The sequence below is a fragment of the Perca flavescens genome, chromosome 18 (assembly GCF_004354835.1).
Source record: "Perca flavescens isolate YP-PL-M2 chromosome 18, PFLA_1.0, whole genome shotgun sequence".
Classification (NCBI taxonomy): Eukaryota; Metazoa; Chordata; class Actinopteri; order Perciformes; family Percidae; genus Perca; species Perca flavescens.
Genome location: NC_041348.1, coordinates 10,272,341 through 10,293,978, shown reverse-complemented (window position 1 = coordinate 10,293,978; position 21,638 = coordinate 10,272,341). Strand labels below are relative to the sequence as shown.

Sequence of the window (21,638 nt, the reverse complement as noted above, 5' to 3'; positions counted from 1 at the left end):
CAGACAGGAAAGAGAGAACAGAACAGATTGGGTAGCTCTCTGGGTCAATTCCCTCTCCTCACACAACTTTTAAAAGCCCAGACATTTTTACAGAATTGGCTACATTCTGGGATTTTTCTCCATCACAGCTGGAGTCAATCCTAGATACACCCTTGAGAGGCTGGCCAAAGTTGAGCACGGTGCCAGTCATGCCATCCACCTGTGACAACACTCCCCAGTATTGGAGATTTTAGCTTGCATTAGCTGGAATACCTCAGCATATCATAAGATTGTTGCTAATTTCAAGAGGTTGACAGGCAGTTCCAGTACAGTTAATCAGATGGATTGGTAAGCAGCCTCTTTGGTCATGTCCCATGAGCAAACATACCTATTCCCAAGGGTGGATGATCTTGAGTGGTTAGGGGGAAGGTATTCTGCTTTTTATGGCATTCAAGGCTGTCACTGCTTTGTTGCATTCTTTGAAATGATTCTACAATAGCTATCTTCCTGGCTCTGAGTGTCTTTTGCTCACCAAAAACATCTGAGCACCCAGGAAGACTTCACTGCTGTGGGGAGTCATGTCACGCCAGCCCTGAGATACTCCAATAGTAATTTTGGGTGTGACAGTATAGAAGAAGCAGTTTCTGTTGCTGAAACAAAGACTTGCCAAGTTGTTCACTGCACTGACTTCATCACATGGAAGATATTGGTGGCAGGTGTTCCATTGAAGGTTTTCTTTGGGCATCGGGAAAAAGGTGAGAGGTCAGGGGTACATCGTAGATGCCAAGAGAGTGGTAATGCACCATCAAGTGGATGGATGCCATGGCACAGCATGACAGTCTTCCTCTTCACTTGTGTAAAGTCTGGGAAGCTGTAGATGGGTGCAATAATTGCCATGTACTCTGAAACTTGCTGGGAAGCAATGTAACCAGGAATAGGGCTGGTTTGTCATGCAAAAGGAGCAGAGAAGTCCTGAAAACAACTGCTACACACAACTGTATGCCCTTACCGCAAATGGAGCTCCATTATGTAAAGACACTGAAAATAGTCAAACCATTGCTTGCACCTCATTGAAAAGAGGACTTGGCAGTCCTTTGGGTCTTCAATAGATATTGAATATCTGTGTTGTGTATTGGTTGTAATGGTAACAAACAGCATGTGTTTCACAGATAAATTGTAAGATAGAGTTTTTGGTTACGAAATCTAGGATTTACATTTTTTCCTCCTGCTAACTCTCAATCACCATCTTAGGTTGACTAATGCACCCATAGCTCAAAACATTATCAATGTGGTCCTTTAGGACGTACTTTTAAGAAAGGGCATTGTTTTATTTAACTTGAATTTGACATCTTTCTTCACCAGACATTTGTCACACTGTGGAAAAGTGAATCACTTATCTTTACTTGAGAAATGGAACAATTGTGTGGAATATTTCTTGTTAAGGGTAACATGCAGATGAAAGAAATGGGGAACTCAAATTCTAAATTTAAAAAGGGATTTTATTAGGTGTGGTTGTCTTGCCAGTGCCTTGTCCCACTTGCAACCACTCTGAAGCCATTTTCAGTCAGCTAATTCACGTGGAATAGATTATGTAAATGTAGAATATATACAAAATTGTTTGGCATCTAGGCTTTGACCTTGTGAGAAGCTGGACTCAGAGCCTACAGGTGGAGGTGGGGCTTTTGAAATGCCGCAGAGCACTGACAGCTTAAGTATGCCGCCATGATTTAAAGAGTGTCTATGATATGGGTTGCAGTGAGAGGAGTATGTCATGTGAGTGTAGCAGCGGACTTGAGTTGGGCTGTTTGATTAGTTAGAGGCAACCATCTAACATTTCCAAAGGACATTTATTGTTTAAAATTAGTCTTGCGGTAAGAAAAAGGTCCCTGAAACAAATGACCCATCTAACCTTATTTTCCCAAATGCAGTAAAAATTGTGTTTGGTTTCAGTGTGGATAAGCTTAGTTTAGCTTATCGTTAAAGAAGCAGCAACTTGATGCAAGAGAAGAGACAGTTTAAGATCAAGTGCTAATGGTGAATTCTAGGCCACTGACACACCTAGAGAGGTGACACCAGGCTCATTTAGAGCGCAGGTTGCAGGCTGCAGCACCATGCACTTGAATCCACCTCGCAATCGCCTCTCATTCGTAATCCTGATGAGCAGCTTGCCTGATATTAACTTACGGATGTATGCATTTAACATTCTCTTACACAATCAGCATCAAAAGGTACACGCCTACGCAGAGGCCCGGCACATGCATGCATGCACAAAGAGACCCACATACACACAGTCTCACTCTCTTGAAAAGTCATAGCAATGCACATGCACATACATCACACAGAGGGGCAGGGATATAAGTTATTTAGCACAGAGTGACACTTTCACAGTCTAATTAGCCCCAGTGTTGCAGTAAACACATCCCAATGACCCTCCAGTTCTGGTTACTCATTAAAGGTAGATGGGGCTGAAGACGGCCTGAACTTTGGGACAAACTATCCACATTCAACCACCATCATTAGACAGAAACCAACCAAGGAAAGCCTTTCCTTTGCTGTTATTTGGGTGCATATCTATTTCTGACATATTCACATATACAAAAGAGTCCATGCACAGGTGTTTGTGAAGCCAACTCAAGGAAAGCTTCAGAGAGACACTGCATGGCGTGTAGAGAGACAGACAGCCACTGTTGCTCGCTGCTGCTGCCTTTGACGCGGTGATGGGGATTTTCCTCTTTCTCGCTCTCCCTCTCTCTGTTGCGGTAGCAGACGTGGCCAGCGAGCTGTGATCAAACTGTGCCTTCATCCCTCCTCTCGTTCTCTCTCTCTCTCTCATCAGCTGGAGGCCTTCAGCAGCAGGGTGCCCCAGATTCACAGAGCACCTCCCTCGTCCTATCTAGCGCAGAGGCTGTGGAGCACTACTGACACCTTGTGGCCAGGAAAGAGGCATACAACGGGGAAGTGTAAGGAAGGCCTAGTATTTAGTGGTTTAAAATGTGGGAATTCTGTGATGAATTGTCTTTCATGAATTTAATGGTGATGACCTAGTGTGACCATGTGGTAAATTATAGCAAATAATATTTATTTAAAAAAACACCCATTTTGGTCATGGAATGGGAAATTCAACCAATTATCCTTTCAATTGATTCCTTTGAATTTCTGGCTGCACTGCTGTATCTAATCAATATTCCCAATCGATCAATCAAAGTTTGACTTGGTTCTGCATGTACAGTGATGGGGGCAAGAAAATTGTACATCAGTGTAGGTCCTGAATCAATACCAGTATGTGGAGTTTAATCTAGTGAGTGTTCCTCTGGCAGAAATACACGCAAGTGACTGAAAGGTTGAACACAGCAGACCAAAGAGCCATTATCAAATAGCTAGCTCAGCATTTTTCTCCCAAATAAGCTACTTTTTGAGAAGAGTTTAGCCCTTGCTCTACCCTTGTAGAGCGAACCTCTGGGGTGAATTTGGGTTGAGCACTGTCAGGGACTTTCTCCCTTTGTACACTGAAGTATTATATAAGATTGTATCTGGGCTTTTTTGTGCATGCTAGGCCAAATCCAATAGGATATTTAAGTTCTATGCAAAGCTCTGATATTTTTTTATCCAAAGCTCTTAAGTCCAAGAAAAAGAAAATTAGCTTGACTCAAGCAGAGCAGTGCACGTTGATACTGTAATCACCTAAATGCACAGACACTTCTTTTTTTGTTGCAAGAAATGCAGACAGAAAGCTTTTTAAAGTACAGTTGAGACGCTCTCTTTTGCTCACAAAAGGATAAAGAATTGTTTTTGTGCAGGTTTGACTCTTCAAATGATACAAAGAAAATCTTTAATCAGCTGTACATGCATTGGCACAATGTCACGTTTTTTTCTTTTTTATCTCAAATGTGGAAAAAAAATAACCATAATGCATAAAAAGGTAAAAACAAAAGCAGAAACAAACTTATCAAAAGTTCTTCTCAGTGGATGCCACATTTGGCTTCACAGACACTTTATGTTTATGATATAATGTTACAAGCACCTCTTTTACCATACTGTTAGCAGGTCATATTTTGAAATGCTGAACATATGAAGCAACAGTAATACAACATAAAGCAAGATCCCCTTCAATGAATCAAGCATAAGTTACACATACGGAGAAGGTTCGATTGGACGGATTGTAAACACACACAAAAATCCCTTAATGTTGCTTTCTCATTGTACTGTTGAGGATCACCTTTACCAAACAGCAAGGAGGAAGACAATGGGGGAAGAGAAGTGACAATTAAGAGGGAGGAACACACAAACAAGAAGAGAGGACTGAAAATGGGAGATACTTTTGGTTTTGCAGGTGTAACCTTAACAATGCAGGACTTAACCAATCCTTTCAGCTATTTTAATCAAAGAACACACAAAATGTGCTGAATAAAGATAAAAAACAAACATAAAAATGGCACTATGAGTTACAAATAGAGGCTGTTATGAGCCCACCGCCACGGACAAAGATGCAGTCCACACCTGTGGAGTAGAGCAACTTTAGCCCGAATCCTGCCTTCAATGTTTAGTTCTAACAGTAGGCACTATGAGACGCATGGCAACAACATGGTAAGAAGACCGAGCAAATAATCACAGTGAAGACAGAACACACAGTCATCTCTATATAGAGGGCACCTCCCGTTACTGTATTCTTAAAATACATACATACATACATACATATTTCTCTTAGTGCATGGGGCAGGCCTTGGGTTGAACTTAAAAAATATAGTGCTGTGAAAAATTGCACTAAAACATCAAAAGATCATTTAGTACATTGTCTCCCCAAGTGGGTTTCAACAATACTCCAGGCTGTTCTTGAAGAACAATTTCATCTCATTATGTTCATAATATAATCATTTCCTCAAAATTTATTAATCATTCTCCATTCTACATGACATTTCTTTTTTTTTTTAAACTAAATGAAACAGTTGCTCAAACTGGGGTCCCAGGGGATCCGAATACAGATTTATTAGGCGCTATGGAGCATGAAATTCAAGTCTAACCGGTGGGTTCCGACAGGCAAATCAAACACACTGCTGACGGCATCCTCACCTGGATCAGGGTTTCTCACTCACTCGGCCATTGGCCCGCTTCAGTCCTCTTGGTGCTAACACAGTGCAGAGTAAGGCTTCACTGCATTGACACTGATAGTTCAGGACGGGCATCGTCTCGTCTTAGAAAGGCACGCGACTGAGCTCCGCGGTTCAAACTTCGCTACTGCTCCGGTTCCTCGCCCATTTTTTTTTCTTCTTTCTAGCAGCACTTTGCATTGATCTCCGTTCCAGAGAAAATGACACTTAGTGACCTTGTCAATAATATCCACATACATACATATTTACAGGGAAGATCGTCAGTTGATATTTGTTTGTTTTCTGTTACTTATACACAGAGGGGAGGAAGTGAGGTGTGTGTTTTGGGTGTGTGACTGTACATATGGCAAGAATGTAGAAAGATACCACAAAAAGGAGACAAAAAGAAACACAGAGATGATGATCTGTCCGTCTGTATGTACGTGTTAAAAGTGTGTGTGTGTTTTTTTGTTTTTCTTTTTACGAGTGCTTGATAGTGTATTTGCCTTTCTGCAGCTGGGAGATGTACAGCTTTGACTTGGTGCCGTCCAGTCGTTTGAACCACACCTCGTCGTTGTTCATGGTGGTGATGATGGCACTGCATGACACAAACAAACCCCGGCGTTAGCGCAACATCAATTTCCACCGATCCTCACGACGCAGCATGTGAAATTAGGGCTGCACGATTTGAGGAAAAAAATAAAAGGTGTGCAGGTGCAGTGAGGGAAACTACTTGTACAGGTACATGAGATAAATTAATGAAAATAATGAAAACGGGTGCTGGAAATAGCCACACATAATAGGGAGCTACTCTTTGACAGATGTCAGATGAAATAAAAACTGCAAGTTAAACTTGTGTCTTGTTTTCCAAGATCATCATGGAGCTATTTCTCCACCACCCACAATTTATAAAAAAAAATAAAAATAAATCCAGCTGCGAATAGCTCCTTCATTTCCTCTGTGCATTGCCGTGTAAACAACCCCTACATACTAAAACCAGCTCAGAATTAGTATGTGGTATGGATGTTGGACACAACAAGAAGTTTCATGCATCTGACCCTTGGGGCTCTGTAGCATAGATTTTCTAAGTGTCTGGAGCTCTACTGAAGGGATAAACTGCATTAATAAAGCTGTTTCCTTCCGGGTGTCCAGATCCCGGTATCCTGGTTGCGTTTGTGTCACCGCTCAGCCGTGCTGAGGGAAGGCGGTGTGCTGTGAAAAACGGACAACAATGCACACCGTCTATTCACTCAGCACCCTGTCCGGACAACAAGCACCAGGGCAGGACGCACAAAGAGCAAGTGTGTGCAATCACAATCACTCAAGTCTAATACTCACAGTGTCGCTCTTTGTTTAAATCCAACCGGAACCATTTCCATTACAAATGAGTCCCCCATGGGACCGCCGCATGTCAAGTCACACAGACTCGCACAATGTGTCAGACACACAAACATTTTGCACATGAGTACACACATCGTTAGGCGTCATTAGTCACACGTGCTGCAATCAATAACCCTGCTCCCACAACAGGGTACCCGCACATTTTAACGGACAAAATTATTTCAAAACTTTTCAAGGACCCATAATAAAATCTTCATGACAATTCACAGAATTGTACAGTATACTTCAAATAATTATTGCATGAAAACAAACCGCAACGTTTTATGTTTATGTTCATCATTTTTTTGATTCTAGATGGGAGTCTGCAAAACAATGCGGCAACAAGTATGTACCCTACATACTACATAATGTATTCTTGGCTCTCTAATGACCGATACACACTGTATCGTCGAAGAGAGCCGTGAAATATTAAATGTAGGGTTGTGCCGATGGACGATATCATCGTCAGAGCCACCATCGTGATGCCACGCCCCCCACTTTGTCAAACACACTAATCCTAGTCGCAGGTGCTGGAAGGGAAATTGACAAGTGTGTCGGTCTTCTTGAATTATTAACAAAGCCTATAGCAGCAAGAACAAAAGAGTTTTTGTGTCCGTTTGTCCTGCATTTAGGAAGACAGAATCTGCCTAGTATGTCAAAAAAAGTAGTACGTAAAAAAAAATTAAAGTCATAATATAGTATGTTGAAAAAAGTCACAGTATAGTAAAAAGTCACAGTATAGTATCAAAAAAAGTAAAATAAAAAAAGTCAGTATAGTACGTTATTCAAAAAGTCATAGTGTAGTACGTTGAAAACCGTTATATTATGTCGAAAAAGTCATTAGTTTGTCAAAACATCATCAAAAAGTGAAAGTATAGTATGTCGAAAAAAAGTAATAGTCCAGTATGTCAAAAAAAGTCATAGTTGTTGTTGAAAAAAGTCGAAACAAAGTCATAGTATTGTATGTCAAACAAATCGTAAAGAAGTCATAGTATAGTATGTAAAAAAAAAGTTATAGTATGTCGAAAAAAAAGTGATAACAAAGTCATAGTATAGTAGGTCAAAAAAAATCATAAAAATGTCATAGTATAGTATGTCAAAACATCATCAAAAAGTGACAGTATAGTATGTCGAAAAAAGTTATAGTATAGTATGTCAAACAAATCATATGCAAAGTCATAGTATAGTATGTAAAAAAAAAAAAAGTCATAGTACAGTATGTCGAAAAAAGACACTTGCGTTGGGCTTTGCGCTGCGCAGGGTGCAAGATAGGGCCCCTTAAGTAGAAGCTACTTTTTTCCCCCTTACGTGCAACCTATTTGTGAGAAAGACCATCGCTTTGAGCAGACTGGATTGGCATGAGTGAGAGAGAAAAAAAAGCGGTAACGTGGAACGCTATCAACACTTTCCTTTCTTCCCTCATTGGACTAAGTTTGTGGACACTACTGTGTGCGTGCATCAATAAGTAACTGTAGGTACGGGACGATGTTATGCAGGATTTATGAATATGACGTTAGCAACAGTAGGCTAATTCAAGAGGGTGCTATTTTATGTGTGAGCCAATATTGCGCATCTGTTCATGTGCGCTGCAAGAGTTATGCTTCTGTTTATTGAATGCGTTATTCAGTGCAAACATAACCGAGAATGTAGTTTAATCTCAGTAATGATGGTATATTAGGTTATTACTGTCGCTCAACAAAGGCAAACGTCCCACTGTACTGTCGTTATGCAGATCACGGAGATCTGATTGACTTTGGTGCACTGTATTTAAGTGAAAGTAGGTCAAGTTGTAAAAAAACTGCCCCTACCAGCAGGGAAGCATTTATAGAGGGCATTTAAATGTATGTCTGATCGTTTCTGTGTTAAACGCAACAATATTCCACATTTTTTTCAGGTTTGCCCATGACAGTGGAAAACAAACACACACACACACACACACAAACACACCTAGTTGGGTACTCGTCCTTCCTGTTGATACAGATGGCCTGTCCCCTGCAGTACCACTGGTTGTCATAGAACAGTCGACCGTCCTCGAAGCGCACCACATGGTGATGTCTGTCAGGCTTGACTGCAGGGACTGGAGGGAGAGAATTAGAAGGGGAAAAGGCAGTGAGGTAGTGAGGCAGGGACAGTGCAAGTTTAAAAGATACACAGCACAAAATGTAAAAAAAAAAAAAAAAAAAAAAAAAATAGGCATGAAAAAGACAGACGAGGTGGTAACATTTGTCTCCTTTTCAGCAATGAACTGGAGCGCTTTGAGCTGAAAGTATTGAATCAGCCCTGTTCCTGTGTGACTGCTGGTCGATCGCTGCACTCAGACAGATATTGACTGAAACCAAGGACGAGGACAAACTCTTACCGTCCACCTTCACCCTGTGTGGCCCCAGTGATGCCATCGCCTGTGGGGGGAGGAAACAGACACAACTAAAAGGTCCAAATCGCAACACAGACGCATGTGAGTGCTATGCCCGTTTCCAAAATACCTTTCTTATTGCGGTCCAGTCTTCCAGAATATCAAGATCTTGCAGCATGTAAACGATATAAGGCCGTAATTGGGCGGTTAAGGAAAAATGCACGGTGGCAGGAAACATCGGTCTTAAAAAGCACGCCACTGAAGGGCTGCAGCCAAATGTGGTGCGGATGAATGATGAGGGGAATAAGACAAGGACAGGACACAGGGAAAAGGATATCAGAAACAACAACAGGCTTCTTCTTCTTGACAGGGCAGAATGGGTCTTTTTTCTTGTTTTTCCGTGACTGCAATCCATCATTCCACAACTCTGGAAAGCAAAGAGGAAAGATCAGAGAGAGGAGAAACATTGTGCGTCTGAATGATATTCCCTTCATATTTCAATCGGGGCAAACTTTGCATCTTGTGGGTTCATATGTTCACAATGTTTATTCTGTGATTATTCATTAACACCACTAATCGTACTCTGTATCATATGTTAGTATAAAACTATTCATTGATAGGGTTTGTCAGTTGACAGATTCTAGTTTTGATAAATGTATATATATATTTTTTTTTACTTACTGTTAAACAAAAATTCCAAATATTTACCAAAAAACTAAATGAAAGTGAGTAATGCTTTTTCTCCATTCCATAGCAGTATAAACTGAATACTGTGAGTTTGTTGGGATGCTGGGCAGGATGTGACAGTGAGCCCTAGTCGGTACCTGAGGTAATGTCAATACTGTGTCTGTCTTCCTCCAATCTTCTTATCTTCTCCTCCAGTTCACTCTGCACAGTGTCAAACAGCAGCAACTTCTCACTCTGGGAGACCGAAACCGAACACACCGGTGGGGAAAACATCATTAAAAATCATCTCCAGAAGTACATAAGATAAGATAAACCTTTATTGATCCCAAAGGGAAAATGCAGGTGTTGGTGCAGCCGCAGCACGAGACAGACTGAGTGCAGATAGAGAAGTACAAGTACAAAATAAAATAAAAATAAGAATAGTTGGTAGGTAGTAGTAAAAGATTAAAAGTTAATGAACTATACAAGAGCAAATAAAGACAGGTTACGAGGTAAGTGATCATTTAAAGTAACATGTATGATATAGACTGTGTTCAATTCAGTCTAGGTTTAGGTGGTGGTTGTAGAGGCAGTAATTTAATTTAACTAAATGTGTGTTGACGTGGCAAAAACAAAGCTAACACACACACATAAGCTAGGCGTGGGAAAACTAATTATCATGATGATTTTGCAATGATTTTTAGAATTAATTCTTTTCTCTAGAATGGATATTTCTTAGAGATGCACCGATTACAACTTTCTAGGCCGATTCCGATTTCTGATTTTCATCGAGTAAGGCCAGCCGATACCGATTTTAGCCGATTCCGATTTCATTTTTTCTAACCACGTTACGGCACAGGCAAATATTTATTTTCTATCTTTTCTTTAATAGAACATTTTGCACAGAACATAGAACATTTTTTGAACAGATAATGGATCACTATAAAATAGAACTATATAAATTACTCCTGGTGTGGGAAATTCACACACATCTAAAGTGCAATGTTAGAACCATTTCCTTCTTTTCACATCCAATATCCAACTAAAATAATTTTTTCCTTGCAGGTGTTGCATATAAACTTGTTATCTTCTGCACACACGCTGAAGAATTTCCAAACAGCGGACATGTTTCAGGTTAATTCACATGTGCGAGAATAGCGCGGCTACGCGCGACACACGGCGGAAAAGTTGAGAGAGGTCTGTGCTGTTGCGTCCGTGTGTGCGTGCGTCCTTGAGAACTGTAACTCGTATAACTCTAAATATTTCTCATTTATTTATTTAACCAATTATCGACCTAAATATTTTCTGTTTATACTCTACAGCTGACGGCCACTACATCATATCCGTTTCCAGCAAAACTGACTGAAAGCAGAAAATCTATATCTATGTATGCACTTTTTCTAACAAATAAAATAAATAGACTGACTGACTTGTGGTGTGCATTCTTTTTAGAAAACAATTCATTTTTAGAAATGTCTCATGATATATTGTGCCTTGAAGTGTATTATTCAACTTTTTGTTTTTGTTAAAGAAGGAAAAGAAAATCACAATACTCAATACTATCGAATCGCAATACTTGTAAAATCGCAATAAATGAAAATCGCAATACAAATCGAATCTGCACCCATGTATCGGGACAAAAGCACATCGTCCCAGCTCTAACGTAAGCCCTGACCCATTTGTTGACCTCTTACCTCCCAGTGTTGGCAGGCAGCCTGGATCTCACACTCGTACTTGTTCTTCACTGACTCCAAGCACAGCTCCTTGTAGATCCCTGTGACAAGCATTAAACCATTAACCAATCTGAGGCAGATAGCAGTAATGATTCAATTTTTTTTAATTAAAGTGATTATATAGCCTTTTAAAAATACGGTACTGAAAAGAATTCAGTCTGGGGCGGGATTGCTTCCACACGGCTCTCACCAGATTGACATGTGAAGCCTGGGCGAGGAATGGCTGCACTGCACACGGCTCTCGCCTCGGACGTGACAAGCAAACATGGAGGTGGGCTGAGCCGTAATGGCGTGCTAGCCGCGAGCTAACGACAGCAATGGCGCTACCACTGGCTAGCTAATTGCTGCCACCCTGCACTGCGCACTACCCGGGTCACTAATACAGAGTTTATACCCCTGATCAGCACATCACGGAGGGAGAGAGAGGGTGGAGGACAAGGGGAGCGCTAACAGCCTGGGTTATGCTCCCAAAGGGACACAGACGTGGACAGCGGTGGACACCATGAACTAGGGGTGTTGAAATGAATCATTGCATCGCGTTGCGGACCTGGACGATTCTGCATCGATGCAGTGACAGACTATAATGATATTGAATCGTTGACAGGATAATGATAATTAAGTCGAAAGACCAGTGAAGATTCACACTTGGAGGACGCATTCCACAGATGTGCAGTAGATCGCTATCGGAATCAGAAAGGGCTTTATTGCCAAGTACATTTGTACAATATATATATATATATATAAAAAAAAATAAATATATATATATATATATATATATATATATATATATATATATATATATATATATATATATATATATATATATATATATATATATACGTATATATATATATATATATATATATATATATATACACACACACACACACACACACACACACACACACACACACACACACACACACACACACACACTACAGGCCAAAAGTTTGGACGAACCTTCTCATTCAATGCGTTTCCTTTATTTTCATGACTATTTACATTGTAGATTCTTTAATTAGTGGAATTTTTTTCCCCTTATTAATGGGGTTGGGACCATCAGTTGTGTTGTGCAGAAGTCAGGTTGAAACACAGCCGACAGCCCTATTGGACAACTGTTAGAATTCATATTATGGCAAGAACCAATCAGCTACGGAAAGAGAAACGAGTGGCCATCATTACTTTAACAAATGCAGGTCAGTCAGTCCGGAAAATTGCGAAAACTTTGAATGTGTCCCCAAGTGCAGTCGTAAAAACCATCAAGGGCTACAACGAAACTGGCTCACATGAGGACCACCCCAGGAAAGGAAGACCAAGAGTCACCTCTGCTGCTGAGGATAAGTTCATCCGAGTCACCAGCCTCAGAAATCCTAAGTTAACAGCAGCTCAGATTAGAGACCAGATGAATGCCACACAGAGTTCTAGCAGCAGACACATCTCTAGAACAACTATTAAGAGGAGACTGCGCGAATCAGGCCTTCATGGTCAAATAGCTGCTAGGAAACCACTGTTAAGGAGAGGCAACAAGCAGAAGAGATTTGTTTGGACCAAGAAACACAAGGAATGGACATTAGACCAGTGGAAATCTGTGCTTTGGTCTGATGAGTCCAAATTTGAGATCTTTGGTTCCAACCGCTGTGTCTTTGCGACGCAGAAAAGGTGAACGGATGGATTATACATGCCTGGTTCCCACCGTGAAGCATGGAGGAGGAGGTGTGATGGTGTGGGGGTGCTTTGCTGGTGACACTGTGGCATACTGAACCAGCATGGCTACCACAGCATCCTGCAGCGACATGCGATCCCATCCGGTTTGCGTTTAGTTGGACCATCATTTATTTTTCAACAGGACAATGACCCCAAACACACCTCCAGGCTGTGTAAGGGCTATTTGACCAAGAAGGAGAGTGATGGAGTTATGCGCCAGATGACCTGGCCTCCACAGTCACCGGACCTGAACCCAATCAAGATGGTTTGGGGTGAGCTGGACCGCAGAGTGAAAGCAAAAGGGCCAACAAGTGCTGAGCATCTCTGGGAACTCCTTCAAGACTGTTGGAAAACCATTTCAGGTGACTACCTCTTGAAGCACATGAGAATGTCAAGAGTGTGCAAAGCAGTAATGAGAGCAAAGGTTGGCTACTTTGAAGAAACTAGAATATAAGACATGTTTTCAGTTATTTCACACATTTTTGTTAAGTACATAATTCCACATGTGTTCATTCATAGTTTTGATGCCTTCAGTAGCTATGTTTCCATCGACCCGTTTTTATCCGAATTAAGTGATATCGAATGAAAAATGCCTTATGGAAACAGTAAAATCCGATTGAATTTCATGAATATCGACTCAAGAAAATACGCTCGGTCTCATCGGATTTTCTCTTGATCGATATACAGCTTATGCGATAAACGCTGATGGAAACGTTATTTACCGAATAAATAATGAATTGCGATTAAGTTTTAGGTCATTTTATGGTTGCAACCCGCAATAACACGAAGAAGAAGAAGTTTCAGTTCATTTCCGCCCCCTGTATTTCCGCTCTGTTTGCACACATGACAGGTGTCAACAAAAACAGATGTAAGTGGACAAACGAGGAGACAAGATACTTTTTTAATTTAATTTACCAGAAAAATATAACAGCTATTTTAGATAGCAAAAATCTAAGAAACGCCATCATTTATCAGGAGCTCGCGAAGGAAATGACCAACAAAGGTTACGACAGGGACATAAAACGCTTAACGTGAAAAAGCTTAACGTGGTTTAATGTATCTAAACAACGATCAATCATCACCAGATTTATCATGGTCATATCAAGTCATGAACACTTACGCCTGTCAAAAAAACTGTTTTCTTCATCAGTGGCCGTATGGCGAGGAAAAAGCTTAACGTGGTTTAATGTACCAAAACAATGATCAATCATCACCAAATTTCTCTGTCTGTCTGTCTGTCTGTCTGTCTGTCTGTCTGTCTGTCTGTATATATATATATATATATATATATATATATATATATATTTTTATTAAGGGTGTGACGAGATCTCGTTTTACGAGATCTCGCGAGATTAAAACGTGACAAGATTTCTCGTCGAGGTGAAAAGTAGTCTCGTGAGGCGATGTGATGTCAGCGTGATGGAGCGTGAAATTACTATTGAAGATCCCCCTGCCACTTTTAAATCATTTGTGTGCAAACATTTTGGTTTTCCTGCGGAAATAATAAACGGCGAAAGAGTGACAGACAAGACGAACACAATATGTAAACATTGTAAGAAAAAAAATGCCGTATACCGCGGCTAACACGAGCACTATGCAAAAACACTTACAGCACCACCACAGCTCTCTACTAACTACAGCACCCGCGACGAAAACATTAAAAGGGCAAACAACTCTAAAAGCCTTTGCATCTCTGCAAATAATTGCCGTGCAAGAGCCACGGCAATAACGAGGGACATAGGCGTTTTCATTGCAGCTGATATGAGGCCATTTTCTGTGGTGGAAAATGTCGGATTTCCGCAACTTCTAAATATCCTTTGCTGTCTCCACTTGCCAAAGCATACCTTTCCATCCCTGCTACCTCTGTTCCAAGTGAGTGTGTTTTTTTCTACTGCAGGAGACATAGTTACTGCCCAAAGGTCTCAACTGCTGCCAGAAATAGTCGACATGCTTATATTCTTGAAAAAGAACATGACCATATCTTAGGCTGTTCTGTGTAGTTTATCTTATAGAAAAAAATTGTTTCTGTTTGCACTTGTAGTTTTGAGAGAGCAGTACTTTGGTTATTGATACACTTACTGTTTGCATTTAAAGTTTTTCTGTTATTTACACATTTATTTTATTTACACATACTGTTTATTTTTTTATGTTCGATTTGTGGAAAGGAGTTCGATTTCTCATGTGAAATTGTACAAGGCAGAAGCCAGTTGGTAGAGTTTATACAAAACATTTTGCAGTGTTTGCACGTCCTTTACTGCATATGATTCATTAAAATAGTAAAAAAAAAGTTAAATAACATTCATCATTAATAGTTGATTTCAAAATGCACACAAATTGTTTTGCATTTTGTGATTTTTCAGTTGTATAAAAAAACTATTTTCCATTCATATATTTCATCATTGAGGATTTCTTTAAAAAAAAATTTAAAATCTCGTCTCGTCTCGTTCTCGTGAACCCAATCTCGTGATGTGTCTCGTCTCGTGGAGTAAGCGTCTCGTCACACCCCTAATATATATATATATATATATATATATATATATATATATATATATATATATATATATATATATATATATATATATATATATATATATATGTGTGTGTAATTATGTAGTATGTATCAATAAAGATAGAAAATAAAATGTAAAGTAAAATAAATAAATAAGTAAAAAGGAACGGTACAGCAGAGTAGGTACAGTGGCATGAGGAGCCAGAGGTGGAGTGTGGAGAGAGTCAGGGTGGGTTCCGGGCCTTGTTTATAAGGCTAGTGGCAAATTAAATAATTTTTACAAGTGACACAATCTGCTGTGTTTAGCTTCTTCTTTTTTTCCCCCCAGTATAGGGGTGAAATGCAGCAGTATGATAGTTAGGAGAATTTAATAACAAAGAGTATCCTTTGCTTTCGCCATAGTCAAGTATATTTGATAGGACATCACTGTCATAGGTAAAGTCAAATTATGTCACATTAAACCAAATTGAAATATTAGTATATTACAGCAAAAGCCTGTGGGATTACCCACCAGCAACTTTGGTCCTGATCTGCATGTTCTCCTGCAGGTTGGCTAAAGGTTCCAGGTACTCCTGGGCACAGCCAGCCATTACCTCCTGCAGCTTGATGTCCACCTGGCTCAGGCGCTCCTTGTACAACCTGAACAGCAGAAAAAATAAGTAGGGAGAGAATAACAATTCTTAAACCAAACAAGCTGGGAACACTCCTGCGTCATTATAGCTTTACAGTGAGCCAAACAATTTGAAAAGATCTTGTAACTTGTAAGCAAATGCAAAATAATGGTAATAGGTAATGATTCAAACTAAACAGGTCTTTAGAAAGAGTAGGCTATATGAAGAAAAGCAGAATAAAGGAAGAGTGGCAAAAGAAAATCTGATTTTCTAACTCTCACTGGTGAGCAAAACATTGTCCTTGTCTCTCCAGAATCTCCGACACATCTACAGAAGGACTCGGTCTATTTAATGCGCCTGCCAACACCAGCTTAGTTTAATATATTATACGCCATTTTGAAAAAGAATTTCACTTCAAAATTATATCCAGTATGTCAAAACTGCTCATAAGAAATATTGTATCTGACCCACAAATATTTACAAAAAAATGGCAAGCAGCTGATGTACATTTATCCCAGATGACCACCTGTTTTTACAGCTGTGTGGAAAACACGGCGGACCACCACTCTGAAAAAGGACCAACGTCCCAAGTATCCGAAGCAACCAGATAAAATGTATCTCAGAGGCTCTGGCACAGAGTTTCGTAAGAGTTCAACTTCAATATGAAGTACACTGTTGACTCAGATCTGACAGCAGTAGGTGAAGGCTGTGTTTTGATGGGAAGGAACTTACTGCTCCTTCAAGTCAGTGAACTGTTTCTCCAGGGTGGTCATCTCATCCAGGCACTCCATCCTCCTCCTCTCACAGTCCTCATCATCCATCTCTGTCCACATAAAGACACAACAGGTTTAACATCACCTCCATATCTACTGCTTTCCCTTTCAACCACCACCATCGTCGTCGACATCGTAGCATCTCCACCCCATACTGTACGTAGATGAAAATGTCAGCTACTTTTCAACAGCAACCGCCTTTCATGATGCACCCATGTCTGTCAGACAAGCATTTTTTTTTGTATTTAGCTGTGGGTTGATAATTAAGGCCTATCTTTCTTCCTACCCGAGCTGTCTCCATCTTCAGACACGGACGAGCTAACCGTGTCCTCCTCGTCTGTGCTGCTGCCGTCTTGCTCGGGAAAATCCACCTCCATTTCTTCGTGGTTACTTTCTTTCTTCTCCCGGGAGTGAACGGGCATCGCGACTTCCAGACAAGTCGGTGTTAACGAGGGTAGAGTTTTATCCCGAATAAAGAGGCAAAAAATACCTCAGTCGGCTAACCGGTTAGCTAGCCCGCATCTAGACAGCTGGTAATGCAAACATGGCCACCGCCAGCCAATCAGACGGAATTTTACTGAGTCTGTCCAATCAAATGTTGGTATGGGTAACTCATTTCTACACAATGATTTTAGGGACTTGTAGTTTTTAAAGTTTTCTGACCAACTAATACGTAGGCTACTGGTTGTGCAGGTATATACTGTAGATAGGTAGTACAGCTACATTGATATGCTTTTTTTTAGGTGTTTGGAAACATTATTTATTATTATATCACATATTCTTTGTTTGTTTGTTCGTTTTAATCTTACCAGCACAATACTTTTTAATGCATTATGTTATGGATAGCCTACAACTTTTTAATTCACCATTTATAAACTGTAAATAAAAGCTTGATTAATGGTTTATAAATCATTTACTCATGCTTTATAGATGCTTTGTCTTTTCAGTTATGTAATTCATCACAGAGACCCCACAATGGACTATTTAACCTTTGACCTTCTTACCTTGTAAAAACTCTTATTGGTGATTTATTAAAATTCGTAACTACAGATGACTTACCAGCTTTTTCTGATGATCTAATAGGGCCTTTATTCATGATTTATAAACATCTAATGGCAGCCTTGATAATTTATTATCCTTTATTAATTAATAAATAACATTAAGTAACTTATTCACTCTAGGACCATTGATGACTCAAAAGGCAGAGAGACTGTTCACAACTTGGCAACCCGAAAGTTGTTCTTATTGATTGGCATATAGCTGATCAATAAAGCACTAGAAAAAGCATTTTCTGCAGAAAATCTGAATGCTGATACTCTTCTCCCTGTACACCAACAGCTGCACCTCCAGTCACCAGTCCGTCAAGCTCCCGAAGTTCACGGACGACACCACCCTCATTGGACTCATCTCTGGTGGGAATGAGTCCACCTACAGGTGGGAGATTGACCACCTGGTGACCTGGTGCAGTCAGAACAACTTGGAACTAAACGCTCTGAAGATCATTCTTGGTAACTCCACAGTTAAAATTGTGGAGTCCTTCTGCTTCCTGGACTCCATCATCTCCCATGTCCTCAAAGGGGAGCTGAACATCTATCACCATCTGCTACGCTGTTGCCTTTGCTAAGGACAAGAGCAGAGTGCAGCGTATCCCCCGCTCTGCTGAGAAGGTGATTGGCTGCAATCTGCTGTCTGTCAAGGACCTGTAGCCTCCAGGATGCTGAGGCAAGCAGGAAAGATTGTAGCCGATCCCTCTCACCCCAGACATAAACTGTTTGAACCCCTACCCACACATTTTGTACTCAACCCATTCAGCCTTTTTTTCTAATGCAACAGTTATTTGGTATGTATATATTTGTTTTTCTGTATTTATTGTTTATTTTATATTAATGTTTAATATGTTTGTTTGTTTGTTTGTTTATGTATGCACCAAGGCAAATTCCACATAAGTGTACTGTACTTATTGTGGCAATAAAACCTTTTCTGATTCTGAAAACAAAATTGATAAAGCTAAACTGGATAGCAATCTGCTATCAATTTATTTTATTTATTTATTTAGTTTCAATTTATTTTCTAGCTGAAAGTATGAATAAGTAGTCTTTTTTTAAGTCTTTTTTTTCGTCTTTTTCCACATACTATACTATTACTTTTTTTGACATACTATACTATGACTTTGTTATCACTGTTTTTCAACATACTATACTATGACTTTTTTCCATCATGCTATACTATGACATTTGTATTAATTTTTTCGACATACTATACTACTTTTTGATGACTTTTTGACATACTCTACTATGACTTTGTTATCACTTTTTTTTTCGACATACCATACTATGACTTTTTTTTTTTACATACTATACTATGACTTTTTTCAACATACTATACTATGACTTTTTTAACTTTTTTGACATACTGGACTATTACTTTTTTTCCACATACTATACTTTCACTTTTTGATGATGTTTTGACATACTATAACTTTTTTTCAACGTACTACACTATGACTTTTTATGATTTTTTTCAACATACTATACTGACTTTTTATGATTTTTTTCAACATACTATACTATGACTTTTTTTTTTACTTTTTTCAACATACTACACTATGACTTTTTTGACTTTTTCAACATACTATACTATGACTGCGTTTGACTGGGTTTTGTGTAGATTTGGACTTTTATATGTTGTTCCACTTTGATTAAACGGCAAAGTGGAGGAAGCCTAGTGATGAGTCCATAGCAACCAGTTTGTGTGTTGAATGTTACCCAGAGTGCCTTGCTGAATGGTCTGAATATTTTATTGTTTTATTTCATGTGAATACTAGTTTACTAGAGGAGTAACTAAGTATTTGAAGTAATGCAGTAATGCAGGAAGTGTGCATTTAGTTTCCATAATTATTGTGTTTCCACAACGTTAGTGAGTAAATCTACTGAAACGGCCACCACAACATAACAGGAGTGTGATGCGTCAGATGAGAAAGCAGAGCTTTAGTCACGTATGTCATGGCTGTAAAAAAAATTATGGAAATCTGTATATCTTTGCCATGCACAAACCAGTGCAGAAGGTATTGATAAATTGTTGGGGAGGGTCGTGCCTTTTTTTCCAAATTGTTTTGGAGGGTCATAGAATTTTTTTTACTGACGAGGGGCGGGTCATGTCTTTTTTGGCTAAAGGTCCCAAAACTCCTCCGGTGGCCCCTTAAATAAATAACGAACAGTGCCTTATCACTGTTTTTTGACATACTATACTATGACTTTTTTCCATCTTGCTATACTTCTATGTAGTGATGGCGAACTGAAGCTTTCTGAACCAGTGAAGCATTCAATCCAATTGTATCGAAAAAAAATGTTCAATACTCGAAGCTTCAGAACTCTGTGAGGACATCTAGTGGTGAAATGAAGAATAGCATTGTGTCACAAACTGTTTCACTGATGCTCCTGGGACGCGTTGTTATGTCCCAGTGTATTGTTTGTTAATTGTCTAAATAAAAATATTAGATCACAACAAAAATAAAACTGTTTCATCTATGAAACAAGTTTCATAGGCATGAATGTCTGTGAGTCGAAAATGAGTACATTTTGTGTATGAATTAATGGATAAATAAATAATGACAAATATCCAGCCTTCTGGCTCAGCTCTCTTTTTGTCACAACGGTGCGATAGATTGAATGTAATACCGCACCCGCTGCGCCGATTCTCCGACCATTCTCCCGGTCCATTGTCCCCTCACTCGCGAACAAGACACCAAGGTACTTAAACTCCTTCACTTGGGGTAAGGACTCATTCCCTACCTGGAGAAGGCACTCCATCGATTTCCTGCTGAGAACCATGGCCTCCAATTTAGAGGTGCTGATCCTCATCCCAACCGCTTCACACTCGGCTGTGAACCGATCCAGTGAGTGCTGAAGGTCGCAGGCCGATGATGTCATCAGGACCACATCATCTGCAAAAAGCAGCGATGAGATCCCCAGCCCACCGAACTGCAACCCCTCTCCACCCCGACTACGCCTTGATATCCTGTCCATAAATGTTACAAACAGGATTGGTGACAAAGCGCAGCCCTGGCGGAGGCCAACCCTCACCTGAAACGAGTCCGACTTACTGCCGAGAACCCGGACACAGCTCTCGCTTTGGTTGTAAAGAGATTGGATGGCCCTGAGAAGGGACCCCCTCACCCCATACTCCTGCAGCACCTGCCACAGTATCTCCCGGGGGACCCGGTCATACGGCTTCTCCAGATCCACAAAACACATGTAGACTGGATAGGCATACTCCCAGGCTCCCTCCAGGATCCTTGCGAGAGTAAAGATCTGGTCCGTTGTTCCACGACCAGGACGGAATCCGCATTGTTCCTCCTCAACCCGAGGTTTGACTATCGACCGAACCCTCCTTTCCAGCACCTTGGAGTAGACTTTACCGGGGAGGCTGAGAAGTGTGATACCCCTGTAATTGGCACACACCCTCTGGTCCCCCTTTTTGAAAAGGGGAACCACCACCCCTGTCTGCCACTCCTTAGGCACCGTCCCAGACTTCCACGCAATGTTGAAGAGGTGTGTCAACCAAGACAACCCCTCCACACCCAGAGCCTTAAGCATTTCTGGACGGATCTCATCAATCCCCGGGGCTTTGCCACTGTGGAGTTGTTTAACTACCTCAGCAACAGGGAAATTGACGACAATCCCCCATAATGACAAATAACTTATCCTATTTGTGACCTTGCATCAATGAAAATGTCATTGCCTTCTCCACAAAATAAAACTATAAAGTTAGGATTATGGTGTGAACGTTTTTTGTGTTAGAAAACAAATACATCAATTTTGGAGGGAAATTAATGTAGAACACATTG

At 40.2% G+C, this 21,638-nt stretch overlaps 1 protein-coding gene across 2 annotated transcripts; it reads right to left on the bottom strand.

Moving 5' to 3' along the window:
- Window positions 1–3,785: 3,785 nt before the first annotated feature.
- LOC114573140 (breast cancer metastasis-suppressor 1-like protein-A) lies at window positions 3,786–17,368 on the bottom strand. 2 transcript variants are annotated; one of them, XM_028605097.1, is made up of 10 exons: window positions 17,079–17,368; window positions 16,752–16,842; window positions 15,920–16,047; window positions 11,157–11,236; window positions 9,621–9,717; window positions 9,134–9,223; window positions 8,927–8,991; window positions 8,803–8,836; window positions 8,391–8,520; window positions 3,786–5,661 (listed from the first exon to the last, which is right to left on the bottom strand). In XM_028605097.1, exons 1-10 carry the CDS (start codon window positions 17,212–17,214, stop codon window positions 5,544–5,546), a joined length of 969 nt encoding a protein of 322 aa, XP_028460898.1. In that variant the 5' UTR covers window positions 17,215–17,368; the 3' UTR covers window positions 3,786–5,543. The 2 variants fall into 2 exon arrangements, with proteins under 2 accessions (XP_028460898.1, XP_028460896.1); XM_028605095.1 differs by having other exon boundaries at window positions 8,803–8,842; window positions 17,079–17,367.
- Between the last annotated feature and the right edge of the window lie 4,270 nt (window positions 17,369–21,638).

Excerpts from the sequence above, each read along its gene's own strand:
- LOC114573140 (XM_028605095.1), bottom strand. The coding sequence starts at position 17,214 with ATGCCCGTTCACTCCCGGGAGAAGAAAGAAAGTAACCACGAAGAAATG. Across the intron at positions 9,718-11,156 it reads CTGCCTGCCAACACTGGGAG|AGTGAGAAGTTGCTGCTGTT; the intron begins GTAAGAGGTCAA and ends TCGGTCTCCCAG. Across the intron at positions 5,662-8,390 it reads AAGGACGAGTACCCAACTAG|TGCCATCATCACCACCATGA; the intron begins GTGTGTTTGTGT and ends TGTGTCATGCAG.